This window comes from Artibeus jamaicensis, unplaced genomic scaffold, assembly GCF_021234435.1.
Source record: "Artibeus jamaicensis isolate MK-2021 breed Jamaican fruit bat unplaced genomic scaffold, CSHL_Jam_final contig_3176, whole genome shotgun sequence".
NCBI classification, from domain to species: domain Eukaryota; kingdom Metazoa; phylum Chordata; class Mammalia; order Chiroptera; family Phyllostomidae; genus Artibeus; species Artibeus jamaicensis.
In genome coordinates, this window is record NW_026521740.1 from 5547977 (window position 1) to 5566734 (window position 18758).

General features: G+C 39.3%; 1 protein-coding gene across 1 annotated transcript in view; it reads left to right on the plus strand.

The window, feature by feature from the left end:
- Positions 1 to 18758, plus strand: part of ADGB (androglobin) — a 126318-nt gene that overhangs the window by 74998 nt on the left and 32562 nt on the right. Inside the window, exons 18-26 of the mRNA XM_037144980.2 lie at positions 149 to 290; positions 1870 to 1984; positions 4826 to 4993; positions 8340 to 8478; positions 9092 to 9217; positions 10756 to 10849; positions 14355 to 14489; positions 15015 to 15168; positions 18155 to 18342. Coding sequence (XP_037000875.2) covers positions 149 to 290; positions 1870 to 1984; positions 4826 to 4993; positions 8340 to 8478; positions 9092 to 9217; positions 10756 to 10849; positions 14355 to 14489; positions 15015 to 15168; positions 18155 to 18342 — 1261 coding nt within the window. The remainder of the gene's footprint in view (positions 1 to 148; positions 291 to 1869; positions 1985 to 4825; positions 4994 to 8339; positions 8479 to 9091; positions 9218 to 10755; positions 10850 to 14354; positions 14490 to 15014; positions 15169 to 18154; positions 18343 to 18758) is intronic.

Below are 18758 nucleotides of genomic sequence, written 5' to 3' on the forward strand. Positions count from 1 at the left end.
AATTAATTACCCAGAGTAATTGATAATGTTTTATGAACATTTTAAAGCATCTCTATTTCCTGATGTTGATATTAGTATTATTAATGTTGTGAGGTAAAGGCCAGCTATATACCCACAATAAAAGTTTAACATTTTCCACTCCTTCTAGCTTTAACAAAAGACAGCCCCCCGATAGAGCCTGGACTACTTACAGTTGAAACATTTTCGTGGAAGTCTCTGAAGCCACGTGACCTGGTTCTGAAGATTCACACTTACGCTACCAAGGCAGCTGTGGTTCGCCTGCCTGTTGGGTATGGAGTGACTTCAACTTTCTCATATTAAGGATTTTTTAAAGCCTTGTAAGATGTTAATTACTAAATACTTTAACAATATGAAAACTTGGAAATTGTTCCCTAAAATAATTTGATAAAAAACAGGTCTATCATTATGATTCATGAGAATGAAAACATTGGAAAAAAATGTGTTACAGTAAATCCCCTTTTGTAAGATTCATACTTGTCAGAGTCTGGTAATTTCTTTTGTAGGAAAACATATGGTTTAAACTTGTTCAATCAGCATTACCTAAAATTCATTTATTGAAAATCCCATTTAGTTTTCCTGTAAATCTCCTTATATTCCTTAACAAAAAAAACAAATTGTATTTAAAGCAAATTGTGAAACAGAACATTTTCTCCTGCTAACCTATGGTTTTATCTGTGGTTTGTTTTTAATTTTACTTGTAGTTTCATTTTTGATTAAGGAAAAGTTGGCTAATTGCATCACATTTTCCATTAAAAAATACACATAATCAAAGAATTTTATTTTTAAAAAATTTTATTTCTTTAACTTTAAAGGGGAAAGGAAGGAGAGAGGGAGAGAAACATCAATGTGCGGTTGCCTCTCATGTGTCCCCTGCTGGGAACTGGTCTGCAACCCGGGCATGTGCCCTGACTGGGAATCAAACTGCAATCCTTTGGTTTGCAGGCCCACACTCAATCCACTGAGCTACACCAGCCAGGGCTCAAAAATTTTTCTTGATTTTGATAAATAAAATGTAATATATTACCTCACATTTCAGGTGAAGCAAATATTGTTTTCTGGATTTCCCAAGATCAATCAAGCTAATTGTATGAGTTCCATGACAAGCTCTGGCTCTAATACAAAAGAAAAGCATAAGCAACAAAATCAAATGCTAAAATCATTTATGGCAAGCATCTAATATTTCTTATTATTATAAATTTTGAAAATGCAATATTTCTCACCTCTGCCTTAAAAGCTCTGTCGGGATGAGATTCTCTCAGAAATCATCACTCCTGGGAGTGTTCTTCCATGGAGAAAACCGAGGGCAGGGGACTAAGGAAGAATCTTCTTACGCTCTTGTTTTCCTCCGCTGGGCTTACCCTGTCAACGCATCTATTTTGAACATACTGCAACTATTCCTTAACTGAGAGAAAATGAATGTCTCTTCTCTCAAGGACACTGCAGCCTGCTAGGAAAGACATAGACAATATGCATGACATTATGTATTTGTGAGAAAAAGACCGTACGGTCTGCAAAGTCCTTCACCACCATGCATTACGGTTGTTAGAGCAAAATCAAGAGGACTCTTTGACAATGGGACTGTGGCGTATAGGAGATGTCTGCAAGGCGTGCAGATTTGTCATTTAGTGTAACTGTTTTTGTCTGACTGTTAATGAAGAGCGGGTTCCATGGTATCTATCTAGTGGTTGTTTATGGTGCAAATGCAAGGGTCTTTATTCCACATCAGTGTTAAAGAGTTGAACACGTACTACTGTTGACTTGGCGCACACACTGCCATCAGGAAACACCCAGAGGCAACAACTCCAACACAGAAAACCCTCGTTTTCATCCACTGTCCATTCTCTCTAGGAGACATTTGCTGCTCCTCACTGTGTACGCCCCAGTAGGCCACTCCTTGCATGTCTGCGGCATGGTGGCCTTTGTCGTTGGGGACGAAGACGCGGTGCTGCCCAACTTTGAGCCGGTAAATATTTTAGCAACTGTGACTTTTTTTGTGTGTGTGCCTTCTTTTCAAATAACTTGAACTCAATCATATTCTAATTTTGTGTGCAACTTATCTACTTTTTTTTACCTTTTAAAACTGTTCAATATATTCTGCAAGAAATCCCCAAATATGACACATACAGTAAACACTCTAAACCTTGTAGGATACACATAAAATAACTTCAGTTTTTCTCCCCAAACTCCCTTCCCCTCTGCTCTGCTGCACCCTCTGTCGCACCTGTGAACATGTCACATGTATTCCATAGCATTAGTACTCATTTGGGGGTATACAGAATATGCACAGTGCTTTTTAATGCAATTTAAATTTTTGATAAAATACCTTTTCCTTGGCCTAAAGAATTTGAAGTGTGCGTTTCTGAGATTTGGGGGGAGAACATCCATGGAAGATTCTTTCATTTCTTCATCTCTTCTGTCTCCTCTTGGCCTCTCCTTAGTTTCTGGAAGAAGAGAGGAGGTGAACGGGGCCACCACCTCCCCTGAGCGCCTGTCGTGGTTTTAGATGCCCTCCAAGCAGCATCCGCCCTAGATAAGTAGGTGTGAACCTTTGGGGGGAAGATTTGCACAGGGCCTTCCTACTGCTTTATCCCTCCCCACCGCTGACCTCCACCCAGCACATTTTCATATTAATGAGATGGGCTTTTCTCAGCCAGACAGTAAACCTCTTGGTCAGGGCAGCAAGAAGGTGGCTTCAGACCAAGCTCCTTTATGCTGCATTGTCATGGCCCACACAAGCGCGGGTTATGCCTTCCTGCCTTTCTGGGCAGTGGCTGTTCAGGTCTCCCCATGGCTGGTTCCAGTCTTTGTGGCACCGTCTCTCACCAGGGCTTCTCCCTCCTACTCAATGGACACAGAGGAAGATCAGCAAGCCAACCTTATAAATAGACATCCTGTAAATAGATGTCCCCCCATGCCCTTAATGGCATTTCCCCCACAAAATTTTAAGTTCTTATTTGCATTTCCTCTCTAAAAACAAACTGCTTTAGACAGCATGGGTTCTCTGCTTTCTTCGTTTCATTGGGTGCTTTAACTTCCCAGGTGCTTCGTTATTTTGGTCTGTGAACTCCTATTTCCCTGGAGTTATCCACTCCTCCATCTTACAAAAATTATTGGGGCTTAAGGCAGGCAGGGTATTAATGAGCCTCTTCTTTGGTTGTAATGAAGAAGGAGAGGAGGCAGGCTGGTCCAAAAGCAGAGGCTCAAGCTACTCAGAGCCGTACTTGGTCACTCCCAGTGCTGCCAGCTGACCAGACAACATTTACAATCACGGTTCCACGCACAGAGAAGCACCCAGGCTGTAGGCAGTGTGGCGGAGGGAGGTAAGGGAGCCAGGAGTGCATTCGGTGGCAGGCATTGGCCTCGGTTTTCATCAGCTTCTCACCCCAGCAGGGAGTCGGTGCCGTCCAGGGACACCTGATGGGCTGCTCCTCAAAATTTCTGCAGGAAGCCATGGGACAATGATCGCGCTGTGGCGCCCACTAGGAAAAGACCAAAAACAGATGTCACAAAGTTTTCCCCCAACCGCCCTCTCCAGGCTGCCTCCCAGCATCCTCTGCTCTGGGCAACACCTCACCACACAACATCAGGACGAGAAACCAACTCCTCAGGGTTCAGTCCTTTTTGTTCCAAACTACAGACTTACTGCACTTTGACATTCTTCCCCTGCCCCAGTTTTATTGAGGTGTAACTGGCAAATAAAATTGAAAGATAGTTGAAGTGTATGTCCCGATGACTTGGTATGCATTTACATTGTAAAGGATAGCCCCGCCTAGTTAATGAACACATCCATCAACTCACATACATACCTTTTAATTTGGGGGGTGAGAAGGTTTAAGTTGTACCCCCTTAGAAGATTCGAGCTATACAATACAGTGTTATCAACCACAGTCACCGTGTTCTCCATTAGGTCCTCAGACCTTACTCATCCTAAAGCCATTTAAAACCAACCCCTCTCCACTCCCTCTCTTCCAGCCCCTCAAAACCACTTTTGTCCTGTTTCTATGAGTTTGACGTTTTTTAGATTCCACATAGAAGTGATACCATGAATTGGTATTTGTCTTTCTCTGACTTACTTCACTCAGTACAATATCCCCAAGGTCCGTCCATGCTGTCACATCTGCAGGGTTTTCTTTGTGCGTGTGTGTTTGTGTGTGGTCTCCTCTTCATCCACTCACGCACTAAGGGACACTTCCTTTCCACATCTGGGCTATTGTGAATGATGCTGCAATGAACAGGGAAGGCGGGTATCTGTTCGATGTCCTGTTTTCATTTCCTTTGGATATACACCCAGACACAGAATTGCAGTATCATACGGCAGTTCTATTTTTAACGTTTTGCAGAACCTCCATACTGTTTTTCATATCACTCCCCTTTTCTTGCTGTTACCCTTTCCTCCTGGTTGATAGCAGGGTGGGGCCAGCCAGTTCATGCTCCTGTCTTTTTTATCTCCATTGCTCTTTTTCTGAATCCCTCTCTGGCCATCTGTCCTCAGACCCCACAGTTTTGCCAGAATAGCCCTTGAACATCCCTCACTCTACGTCTGGATGTTAATATCATGGAGAAATTTCCCTTGGCCCCCAGTATCACGTAGGTCATTTTCCTGCGTGTTCCTGCTACAGTGGGAATCGAGTTCTTTGTTTTATCTCTCTGAGCAAACTGCCTTGATGAAAGAAGTTCTCCATGAATGACTAGTGAATCATCCGTGTCATAGAAGTTTCATATGTTAACAGATATTAGATTTTGTAAACCTAATTACAGTTAATTAAGTGAAAGTGAGGCTGGCTGCAATGCTCTTTCTTCCCAGGAGAGCTACCGGTTTACAGAGCAGTCGCTAATGATTCTGAAGGCTGTCGGGAATGTGATTGCTAATTTCAAAGACAAGGATAAACTTTCTGCAGCTATGAAGGACCTGCAGACAGCTCACTACCCTGTGCCCTTGTACAACAAAGAGCTCACCGCGCAGCACTTCAGGGTAAGCGCATTCCCTCCATGATGTTCTTAGGATGCTTTCTTACATAAAGTGACCCCCCAAATCAGAGCCTGGGAAGTATTCCGAATGGAGACAATTTAGGGGGATGTGGCTTTGGGAACCGGAAATGCTGGGGCTGGCAGGATGAGAGAAGAAAGACGGAAATCTGGATGAAAAGGTGTGGTGTTTGCTGTTGTGGGCTGCTGGGGCCGAATCGTCCAGGGAACTCAGATAAACTGTGGGGCATCCTTTGGAAGGCTCCCGCTTAAGGATGGGAGACTGGGACACAGCCACCAACCCTCTCCCACAGCCAATGGTTGCTGTCTGGGGTGTTAACTTCCCCATGGTTCAACCTTCTGTTGGGGCTGAGTAGAATTCTGGCTCCACCGAAACCCTGAGAGACAGAAACAGCGGGACTTTGTGGTACCTTCTAGGTCTCAGTTTTTCAGCAAAGACACTATTGGAATTTGGGGCCTGATGGTTTTTGTTGTGGGGCTGACCCATGCCCCGCACACTCTGTAGCAGCACGGCTGGCCTACACCCTCGAGATGCTAGCCACATCCTGTTTAGACAACTACAAAATGACTTCAGACACTGTGAAACGTCCCCTTGGGAATGGCATTGCCGCTGTAGCAACTAAAAATATATGGCACCTGGTTAATTTTTTTTTTTTACTAAAGGCTTTATTTTTTTAGTGCAGTTCCGGGCTCACAGGAGAACTGAGAGGAAAGCACAGAGATTTCCCACATGCCCCTGCTTCCACACGGGTACAGCCTCTCCCGTTATCTGCGTTCCCCAGCACAGAGGGACATTCGTTAGAACTGGTCACTTACACATCACCATCTCTCCGAGTCCGTAGCTTATGTTAGGAGTTACTCTTAGTGTTGTCCCTCCTGCAGATTTAGACAAAGGTGTAATGACATGTATCCAGCATTGTGGTGGCATACAGAAGGTTTTCACTGCCCTAAAATCCTCTGAGCTTTACCTATTCAGTCTTCCCTCACCCCAGCTCCTGGCCACTAGTGAGCTTCTTCATTGTCTCCATAGCTTTGCCTTTTCCATAATGTCATATAGCTGGAGTCACACAGGATGGAGCCTTTACAAATGGACTTTTTTACTTAGTCATACACCCTTAAGATTCCCCCGTGTCTTTTCATAGCTCATTTTTTTAGCACTGAAAAATACTGTGTTGTCTGGATGGGCAACAGTTTACCCATTCACCTGCTGAAGGACATCTTGGTTGCTTTCAAGTTTTGGCAGTTATGAATTAAGTGGCTAGAAACATCCATGTATTAGGTGTGTGTGCATAAGTTTTTAATTACTTTGAATGACTGCTGGATCCTATAGTAAGAGCATGTTTTGTTTTGTAAGAAACCACCAAACCTTCTTCCAAAGTGGCTGCACCCTTTCTCATTCCCACCAGCAATGAAAGAAGGCGTTGATGCTCCGCATCCTCAGCAGTGTTAGGTGTTGTCTGTGCCCCAGGTTTTGGCTGTTCTAACAGGTGTGCAATGGTATCTCACTGTCATTCTAACTTGCATTTCCCTAATGACATGCAATGTGGAGCTTCTTTTCATAGGTGTACTTACCGTCTCTATGTCTCCTTGGGCGAGGTGCATATTAAGCTCTTTAATGCATTTTTAAATCAGGTTGTTTGTTTTTTTATTGTTGAGCTATAAAAGTTCTTTGTATAATTTGAATGATGGTTCTTTATCATATGTATCTTTTGAAAATATTTTCTCTCATTCTCTGGTTGCCTTGACATTCTCTTGACATTTTCTTTTACAAAGCAGGCATCTTTAATTTTATGAAGTCTAGCTAATCAGTTTTTTTTATGAACCCTGCCTTCAAGTGTTGTGCCTGGGGAGAAGCGAGGGGTAAGGTACATGTTCTCCAGAGAGGAAAAAACATGCCTTTCTGTGTCTGTCTGTGTACATATGGGGAAGGGTGAGGAGTTGTCAGGAAATATGAACTAAGCAGGAACTGCTTTAGTCATTTGGCTTAAAAAGGCACTGTATTTTACTAATTCTAAGATGCACATTTCTTTTCACACTTCAATATCAGAGTGAAATCAGAGTGTATCTTGTCATTGGTAGTTCCTTATCATTGTTTCTTATAATTGTCAGGTGGCCTCCAGAATCCTCTGTGCGTGCATGCACGGACTTGTTTACAAGGGTTTATTTTTGTCACTTCTTTAAAAGAAATACATGTATTTATATGTATTGTTTGACAACCACTGATCTTTTGGAGAAGAGATAAATGGCATAATACAGACTCTCAAAACATGGTGGGGGACTTTCCTCACACATACCAGCCTGAATCCCTCCAGGCTCAAACAAACAAAAAAGGTGTCACTGGCAACAAGTCACACAAACAATACCCTGGGGACTCTAAGTAATCCGCCCAGCACATCACACCTGAGCACAGGTAAACAGCTGAAAGTGAGCCAGCAGCAAAGTGTTTGGCTTCCTTGTTATTCTCAGTGGCTTGACCGGATACATGGAATCGCTCAGCATTTCAGAATAAAAAATGTGGTAAAACATTAGAAGGAGGAATACGTATGTGTGTCGTAGTCTAAAAACCTCCCATCAGGTTTTCCTGGGGAGATCAAGGACGAGCCAGCGCCAGCACTCTCCGAATGGGCGTCCGTGTCTTGAGAAAAACCCCAGGGTCCAAAGAACAACACTCTTTAGGCACTGAGGCATCTTCAAAGCCTCTGACAACCTGAACAACAAATTAGATAAGAAAGGCAGATGTTAAGTATTTTTAAAAAGTGATTTGCGAAAGTGAGAGTTCAAATGTGAATAAATTTCTGAAATATTAAACCAATTTATGTAGCTTATTTTCCATATATATTTAAGTGTGATACATGATGAAAGACTGTGTCTAAATCTAGAAGAGTTTTTTTCAATATTAAGTGAACACTCATAGATCACAGGAAAGTGATAAAACCCCCTCTAAATAGCCTACTTTGGTGTAGTGCATGAAATATTAGTGTGTCTTAGGGTGGATGGCATCTTCGAATCAATGCAATACTGTATTTAAATTATTTAAGCTCAAGGACCATATTTATTAATCTTATGCTGTACCTTTTCAGCCCATTTAGTGTTATATTTTGAATGAGCGTATATTATAAACATTGTTATTGTGGTAAAATGTAATAAAATTAAAAATTGTCAAGTGATTATTTTGGTTTCTTACTGGGTGAGAACTTTGAAGAGTCCTCTTTTACACTGTGTGTCTAACTGAGAAATATATCTTTACAATCTGTAGCATATCTAAGGCTTTTTAGAGCCTCTCTAACCAGGTATTTGGGGGGTTGAAAAAATACACTGATGTATTGTTTTAGGTTTTTCATCTTTCCTTATGGCGTTTAATGAAAAAAACTCAAACAACAAAACCCCCTTCAAACTTTAAATTTGCATTCCGTGCTGTGACTTTGGAATTGGATGTGCTTGATTCCTCCTCCACAGAAGACGCTCCTTCAGGTACTGGTTAATTTTAGATATTTTTTGGACAAAGGAAGTTCGAGGCTTATGTGAGAGAAATAATGCGAGAAACGTGCACTGAAAATGTGTGCGGAGTAGTTAGAACGGTCCACACCATCAGTTCAGGAGTCTGAGCTGCGCTCTGGGCAACGTCCAGGGTTCCAAGGCTCTTCTGTGCATCCCCCAGCCCACATCCACCCCGAGTTTCCCTGGTTTATTTGTTCCTGACTTTAAAAAGTATGAAACTCAGTAAAATATGCAGTATGACTTGGGAATCCTGATAAGTTCTTCTGATCCAAGCAGTAGTCCTTTCCTCTTCTCTATTTCTACCATTTTAACATTTTCTTTTAATTTTGAGAGAAACCGCATGCCCCTTTCACAGAAGAATCCGTAGTGGTTCACTGCGATGTCAGCATTTTGTGTGCCACCTTCGTCCAGGATGCTGACTGTCTAAAACAGGGCCGCGTCTGGAGCCCAGTATTAAATACAAGGACAGATCTATGGTTGTAGCCTTCCGCATGTCAGAGGGCTTTAGTAGTTAAGGGCATGAGCACTGGGGAAGGGGTGCTAAGTGGAACTCTCAGTACAGAGTTTGTGTTTCTCTTTCCAGCAGAATGGGTGGATGTTAAATACTGTGTGCCAGTAAGTGACGAAGAAGAAATAACAGCAGCAGCAGTTAAAATTCAAGCCATGTGGAGAGGAACTTATGTCAGATTGCTTATGAAAGCTAGGACACCAGGTATAAATTATCAGTCACTTTCAAAGTTAACTTGCCTGTATATAAATGAACATTTGTTTGTGTATTTGTGAAGAGTATTTGAGTCATCTTTATGGATAGGCTGATTATTTTCACCTCTGTAAATATTGAAAATCCCTGAGGTCAAGGTGCATTGTTAATACCCTCACTCCCTTGTCCCCAGAATTTAGCACTGTGTCTGGCACAGAGTGGGCACACAGCAGATACTTGCTGCAAGAATGAATGTTTGAATGAATGAATGAATACATTGAGTGGAGAGGCTTCCATGTATGTCCACAGTGACATGCATTTAGAAGGCATAAAATACATTTTAAGCATATTAGTATATGTATTAAATCAGACTTATGTGTATAAAACAAAGTATTTTGTGAAAAATGTGAACAGCCTAGGGTAAAACATTTCAGAGGCAAAAATTTACTTATTTTCATTCTCCCTTTTTTGTTTACATGTTCATAGGAGAAGCTTTATCTCTAGTAGAAATCTTTGAGCATATTGGAATATTTTGTTGTAAGAAACATCTCTATTTGAAACAGTAATGAGAATCATTAAAATGTTTACCTAAGCAGTGAAAACTACACATAGACTAATGTGAGACAACCTAACTACATTGCACAGTTTTGTGATAAAAATATTGCTTTTGCCTGATTTTTATATTTTTCTATTAAAAATAATTATAAATTTATCAAAATGACTATGGTAAAATCGACTTTTTCTTGCCCGTATATGCTATAGAAAAATTATATTCATACAATGATTTTTTCTCTCTTTATGGAGACAAAAATTTGAGCAACTCAAAAATGTTTTGATAGTATATGCATGTCTTTCACTCAGCACATAATTATTGAATAAATCTTACATGCACAGCACTGTTCTAGATTCTGGCCTTACAGAAATTAGTAAAGCTGACAAGGTGTCTCATCTGATGAACCACGTGTTCTAGTTGTGGTTGGCATTTGATACACAAGTAAATATGTGAAGATATTAATTGCAGATACTGGTAAGTCCTATGAAGAAATTCATATCAAATAATTAGAAAAATGTAAGTTTCTTACATTAAATTTGAAGCATGTACTATGGATTTGCATTTTTCTTGCCAAATCATTCAATCTTGAGCCATTTCTGGATTAGGCTTTAGATTGAACTTTACCATAATCCTATTAGCCATTGTTTTTTAGAAAAAGTGGATGAATTAATTTTTCTGACATAAGCACTTTCATAAGGAATTTTTGGTGTGATAAAAAGATCTGATATAAACTCACTAATGAGTATTTCAATTAGATCAAAGACTACTTTATAATTTTTACCCTAAAAACAAAGGGAGAAGCATAAAATGGTGAGCAAAGCTTTCAACTGAGGGAAACTTTATATTTTAAAAATAATTTCTCTGCTAATTAAGCCTATGGCTTTAGGCCCACCTGACTCATGAGTTTCAGCTTCTTCTGCAAAAGGAACGCTTTGAACAAAATAATTTCTTAGACATCTTACAGCTTTTATATTATTACTTTTATTGTTATTTTTAGACACAAAGGAAAACATCAGCGTTGCAGATATTCTTCAAAAAGTTTGGGCTATATTGGAAATTAATATGGAACAATATGCAGTTTCTCTATTAAGGTAAAGTAATGTAATGATATTTCTTTTTTCTTTAAAAAATTTTTCAGTTATAGTTGATGTACAATATTATATTAGTTTCAGGTGTACAACATAGCGATTAGACATATATACAATTTATGAAATGATCCCCATATAAGTGTAGTACCCATCTGACATCATGCCTAGTTATTAGAATACAATTGATTATATTCCCTAAGCTGTTCTTTGCATCCCCATGGCTATTTTGTAACCACTAATTTGTACTTCTTTATACCTTCCCCCTTTTCACCCACCCCTCCAACCCCCAACCTATCAACCATCAGTTTGCTCTCTCTCTGTGAGTGTGTTTCGTTTTGGTGGTTTGCTTATTTTGGTTGTTTTTAGGTCCCACGGATAGGTAAAATCATAGAGTACTTGTCTTTCTCCATCTGACTCATTACTGCAGTATCTTGGTGTCCTTCAAGTTCCAGTTCAAATGTGATTAGTTTTCCCTCCTCACCGCAACTAGAAACACACTGCTGTTTCTGAACGCCCATGGTATTTTATCTGAAAGACTGTATGGTGCATATTGCTCTTTGCTTGTTGTAATTGAACTTCTCTAAAATTTTAAGCAGAAACCTCTGAGAGTTTCTTGAAGTCTTATGGTGCTGAGGAGACAAAAGTTAGAGTTGAGGACCTGCCAGGGAAGGAACTCCAGCAAACAAAGTTGTCAGTGGAATCTCTGGAGGGCAGCACTCTAGCAAATGGAACAAATCAGAAATATATTGAGCCTTAGGAAAACTGCATTCTAGCCACAAGCCATGTCCAAAACAGGATAATCTGAATAAAAATAAGAGAAATATATATAGAGAGAAATATATATTTGTATATATAATACATAGCGTGCCCAGAAAGTATCCAGCCATGTAATATGAAAAATAGAAACATCTATTGAAGAGACAAGATACAAGAAACATTGTACAGAGGACAATGACACCTCAGTCCCCTTCAAAGTAGGCACCTTGGGACCTCACACAGTTCTCCCGGCATCTCTTTGACTATTTAAAATACTCTGCAAAATCCTTTGTTGGCATTATCGTCAGCTGCCCTGTCATATTTTCCTGAGTCTCATCGATGGTTTAAAGTATTTTCAAAGGTGATTTTAGTTTTGAGGAAAGCCAGAAGTCTCAGGGCACCAAATCTGGGCTGTAGGGAGGCTGAGTCAGCTGGGTAATTTGATGTTTTGCCAAAAAACTGCACAAGACAGGATACAGGAGCAGGTTCATTGTCATGATGAACCTGCTGATCACTTACTGCATCATCCCCAAAAGCCTTCTGAGTCATCCAAATAATTTTCTTGGAGAAATGTTCAAGCTTAACACAAAATCTGATGCAGATTCATTGTTCTACTCACTCAGTCATTTTGACTGCAACAGCCACACAGTACACACACTCACTCAAGGGCATTTACTGCCCCCTCCAACTAGTACAGTGAAGTCATCATTGTTCACACATCCACACTCCAGTCCACTCTCCTTGGCTGCCAGTTTATATCAATGTCATGAAAACTGTTCTCATTATATTAACAATGGCTGGACTTTTTCTGGACAGACCTCATATAAAGTAATGAGCAAAATAGAATCAGAGGCATAGAATCACGGAATAGACTGACAGCTGTAAGAAGGGAGGCAGGAGCCAGGGAGTGATTGAAAGAAAATGAGGGAATTAGTCAAAGAACATATATGAAGGACCCACGGACATGGACAATGGAGTGGGGGCTGACTATGGAAGTAGCCGGGGCAGGTTCAGTGGAGGGAGGCAAAGAGGGAAAAACTGGAACAACCATAATAATTTAAACAATAAAATAGAAAAAATTTAAAAAGCCCTGACCAATCAAAAATATCTAAAGCCTCAAAAAAAGATAAATTAAGGTAACATAGGAAATGTTATTAGCACAATGGTTCATATTGAGCAAATACTATTTTAAATTTTATATGTTGAACATTAACTATTTAAAATGTTGCTAATATTAGTACTACTATATGCGAGACTTTGAGGTTCAGGAGCCTGGCCTTTCATTCTTAAGTCATAAGGGACAGAACTTCCCTAAGGGTGCTTTGAGCAAGGCCCAGGTCATCAATATGGCTTTCTCTCTACCTTAGGATGCAAGTAAGGTCAAAACAAAATCTGTCAGGTCTGTCAGGGCTATCTCTCTGGGTCATTCAAGATATCCCACATGGCACATTAAGATTTCAATGGTCCTATAGATATTAGAAGTTCCCGAGATATACAAAAAAGGGTAGAAATTGTGGCAGGAGCCATGACCGGGCCAGTGCCCAGGATGGACAAGGGGATTTTGCATTGCCAGACCTGGATGTTCCAGTTCCTCATTATGGTGATCAGGTTATTTATCATTCGAAGTGGGACACTTTCACAGATGGAGGGAACACTCTTTAGCATCGTGCCAGGACTATGAGCACAAACCAGGACTGTCCCAAGCAAACCAGGGTATGTATGTGCTCAGTCTTTGCACTTCTGACTACTTTAAAAGGCTTAAAACCTTCCCACAATCTCTCCCTCTCTCCTTCCCTTCCCCTCTAAAGATAAATAAATAAAATATTAAAAAAAAACCTTCCAAGAATAAATTTATCAATTTTCTCTCACCACCCAACCCATGAAATGTGAAGAGCCTATTAATACTATCCTCCATGAGAATCTGCATGGTTTACATCCCACTGACAGTACAATTAAACCACCCAGAAGCCAGGAGCACCCTGAGCCTTGTCTAGACCTCTATCTAACAGGGAACCACTTCTACGGTCTTCATGGCTTCCTCCCCAGCCCATACCAGAGACATTATATAAAGGACCCTAGATGCCAGGTGCTAGATCAAGTTCCTGGTGGAGTGGTAAGGACAGGACCCAGAGAACCCCTCACTTCACTTTCATTATGTTCTGGAATATGCCACAACCTTCCAGGGGGCAAACCTGGAGAATCTCCAGCCCATGATCCTTTAACCAGTTGCATGCACCTCTCTCTCATGCAACAGAAATCATGCGAAAGGAAAATTCTGTGCTCTTTTCTTATTCAAGGCCTTAGTGTCTTGTCTTTAAGCCTGTCATTCCAAACCCATTTCTTTCTAGTATCAATGTTAACGCCAAAATTTTCCTGGCTGCCACCCAGTTGTACTGCTTGTTTGCCTGCATCTAGTTTTGCTACCCTTAACACCTTGAACTTTGGTACTGATTTTCCACCTATGAACATTGTTAGTCCCTTGATCATGAACTGGGTTTTCCCTTGACTAAGAACTTCAGATAATCTCCGGCCCCTTTGGGAGACATCTTCCACAGCTGACTTGAAGTGGTCTTCCTAGCTTGATGCCATATACCATGAGCCCCACAGCCCTGCTTTGAACAGGGACACAGTCCAGTCAACCATGGACTGTGATATTTTATGCTGATTTTTGCCAATTTCTTTTTTTTGTAATCAGAATATACTTTGAAAGTTGCTTTTGCCATTGGTACTTAAAGTATTTTCACATTTCTAGGCTAATGTTTAAAAGCAAGTGCAAGTCTATCGAATCTTACCCATGCTATCAAGATGAAGAGACTAAGATTGCTTTTGCTGACTATACTGTAACTTATGCAGACCAGCCACCAAACAGTTGGTTCATAGTCTTCAGGTGAGGCTATCTATATTGGTAAATGATGTTTCCCTTAAATGTCATCAGTCATATATGTAGAATTGTATTCATGACAGTAGTAAATGTATGAACTTTTAGGTTGTTTTCACAACTTAGTTAACATGTCTTCTACATCTCCTATGCATAAATGAGATAGTATAGAAGTGTTTATACAAGTTTTCTTAAACTACGAAAAATTTGAAATTAATTATTGTAACTTTATGAATATGATAGCCATAATACAACAAAAATTGATGTGATTTCAATATAGGAGGAAATCATTTAATTTCTAAGCAATAGAATATTAGGTAAAAGTCACAAATTACTTACAAAATTGGGTTTCTTAAAGGGTTTATATTTGCATGACAAAATAATATATTGATCATAATTTTAAAGGAAAAACTAGGCGTACCTTATAGTTATTTGGAACTTTAAACTTATGTGTTTATTTCTGAGCATCAAACCTAATTTCAAACTTTCCTTGTGGTTCATGTCAAGGAAAAGTTCATGCTTTTGTAATTACAGAGAAATATTTTTCTTTCATCAAGATATGATTTTGGTTCCCAAAGTGTATACTACACTTCCGGTCTGCATGCTCCACGTGGTTAATAACGACACAATGGAACTAGTGCCAAAGGTATTCCAAAAAGTGGTGCCTTATTATTACACCAGGAATAAGGTAGGTGTAAAATTTATTTGTCCTGCATGGTCGAATGGCAGTGAGATGCCTGCATTTTGTAGGGGGTCTATGAGCAGATAGAGCAAAGATGCCTTCAATCCACTTACTAGAGGAATAAGGTTACTCGTGGTCTTATTTGGTAGAAGTTCCACTTTGACAGCAGGAGGTACTTCATGTGAATGCTAGAACACTTGCCTCTCAGCCCTCTTCTTTCTCCTTCCCAAAGAAAATAAGAAAAGGAAAGCAATAGAAATTCTCATCAGTAAAATCATAAAATCATACAAACCCCTAAAATAGAAATGGAGCTAAAGAATGCATTTCGTTCTGTCCCTGTCAAGTCATCTGGTTGTCTCAAGTTTCCCACTGGGTTTTCATTCTGTTCCTAAATATTTCAGAAGACTGATTACATAACCATTCAGCACCTGCCAGCCCATCTTTTCTAGGGACACTGATTCCTTCCAAGGACAGTAGCACTTGTCACAGTACTCCTGCTCAGTGACAGACCCTGCCATTCACTAAAATCATGTTGCCTCTATATTTGAATATCATCTTTGTGTTTCTGGTCATTGCTTTTGATGGGGAAGCATGACAAAAAACATTGGACATCTGCACTGGTAACCAACTGGGCTATTTTAGCTATGATCTTCCATCTTTCAGCTGTGTGGCTGTGAACTTCATTTTTCTCTTTGAGTTGTGGTTGTAATTGGCTTCTAAGGTTCACATAAGTCAATAATTCCATGCATTATTCTCTACAAATTGAGACATACCCATCTAATGAGTACTGATTTATAGAAAAATAAAGCACTTTAATAACGGCTCCATCAAAACTCTAATAGCTCTTTTGAACTGTTTCAGGGATTTCTAAAATAAGACTTTATTTTTTAGAGCAGTTTTAGGTTCACAGAAAAATCGAGACCTGGATTTCTTTTGAATAGAAAAATTTATTTGATTTGTAATTGGAAATAACAAATTGCAAAGGTCCAGGTGGAAAAGTTGGTTTCATTCGAGGGGAGATTCTCTCAAGGTCATAGATGTCACTGAATTTTAGAAATGAGCTCTTTGTTTTACTAGATACATACACTAATATTAGCCAATGACACTTAATTTGGCAGGGACTGTTTGAGCTGAACCCAAAGAGAATCTGATATGTATTTACATCTAGCATACTTTGCCTGTTTGGGTTTGGTTTGGCTTGGGTTTTGTTCATGAACTCCAGTGAAGGCCCCTCTTCTGAGACTAAGCATGACTTTGCGGGGTAGCTCTAAAAGGTGCATTATCAGTCAACATTTTATCCCATTTAACTATAATTTTTAAATTGCAAATTCAGGATTGCAAAAACATAGCCCCTCCCTCTCTCTAATAACTCACCTCTTTTGTCTTCTCATTTTTACCTAATTTAGAAAAAAATAGAGAACGGGGAGGAGAATGACTAGAAGAGAAACTTCTGTTGTCCCTTTCACAGCATGGCTTCCCCTTCTTAGTGATCCTTGGTCTCTGAATATTTCACCAGATGACCTAAGCTCCTTCCCCACTGTTGAATGCAGCCTCTAAAGAAAATTTTGACCCACCTAAGTGTGAGGAGGATCATTATTCCACTGCTTTGTAGCTCATGATTTCATTAGCATTTGGCACCTGCAAGGTATTTGTTTTGACATTAGGTCAACATTTTTCAACATATGCCCACAGAACTACTGTCCCTCATGATATTAATTGGTTTTGTGTAAAAAATATAGTATCCTAAACTTTTTTAAAAAGAGGGTTAAACAGTTTAATTCAAAAATTTTTTATATATTTTCATAATATTTTAAAACCTGTGACTAAGAATGCCCACTTATGAAGTTTCTCAGTATGCAGTACTCTATTATGCTACACTTTTTATTCAAGCAACTTACAATCATTTGAAATAAGCCAGGTGTCTCTTAAAATCCTATCACTTGTTTAACTAGATTTTCACTTACTGATAGCTATTCTACCAACTTATAACTCTTCTCTTCCCTCTCAAAATTATTCTCTGAGTCTAGACAAACACAAATCATGTGATTCTGTTTTGCTTCTTTAGTGTATTAGTATGCAAGTAGCAATGGATCTGTGCATTACAATTTGCAGACAAAAATACTTCCATATATATAATTTATCTTCCTTTTTCTTTGCTGTTAGCATATCAAAAAGTCCTTATTAGTATTGCAATTCTCATCTCATTATGAGTATTAGAATTCTAGTTAATATTCCCAGAAATGGATTGCAATGTTCTAAATTAATTTTGTCATGTGTATTTCATTTCTGGAAATTTTAACCCATCAGAGAGCTTTCTCACATCTGATAGTAACTGGAATACAAATTTATCTTTTTCTTTTAGAAGTATCTGGAGTTATAAACTCAGAATTACTTTGAGTTCTTGGTCTCATTATGATATTATGCTTCTTTTATCTCATTATCGTCTCTTGCTTCACCTCGTCTTTGGCCAGGCAGCCAATTATGTTGAACCAAGTTCTAACCCTCTTTGAGGTCACCACTTTCCTGATCCCTTAACTGCCACTTTTCTCCAACCTGAAGAGCCCGTCTCCAGACTCCCAGCTGAGTTTTTTGTGGAACCAGATCTGCTGTTGATTTGATAGCTTCGCCTGCTAATTGTCATCCCAAAGGAAACACATTCTTATAAACTTTTCTGCTTTTCTCATCTTGTATTTAGAGAGATCATTCTGAGGAGACAGGAATATCAAGTAGGAAGCTACTGAGCTCTCTCAGAGCTAGGGGACCACACACATCAAACTGTTGAGTTACTCTTTTTCTCTGAAGACATGTAAGATGGCTCTTTCTAAGAGTGATTCCAAACAATAATGCTGTGGTTTGATGTTTATCAAAAGGTCTTGACATCTTTATGTATATCAAGATAATAAAGTACATGAGTACTAAAAAACCTCATATTGTACATTGAGGAGACTAGCAACAATGTCACTAAGTTCCATGTAACTCTGTTTTCTTATAGAAAGGCTACACATTTGTGGCTGAAGCATATACTGGTGACTCATATGTATCATCCTCACGATGGAAACTGCGTCTCATTGGTTCTTATAATCCACTGCCAAGCCTCTCTCGAGATTTTCCAAGCAACGCCTTTGCTATGAAAGAAATCAGAGATTACTATATACCCAATGACAAGAAAATTTTATTCAGGTATAAATACATGACAGGAGGGGGAATAGTTCTTTTAAAAATGTTATTTTATTACATTTTTACATATTAATATTATTAAAAATAATAAATGTTGTAGCAAACCCCTGAGTCACTTGGAATTTCAGTTTTTAAACTCTCTTGGAAACAGTTTATATAATAATTCAACTATACAGATTTATACAAGACATCAAACTTATGTGCTTGCGTATAATGCTGATGGGTACTATCTTAGTATCATTTGACTGTTACTAGTCACCCTGCATGACACTCTCTCCTCTCAGTACTTCCTCCTTGTTCAGCTGTTGTTTTTTTTTTTACTGGTGGGTTTCTCCTTATCTGCCAACTAAACGTCTTTCCATGCTTATCTAAATGCTTTACACAAAAAGCCTCATTATGGACTCCACCCTCTTACTAAT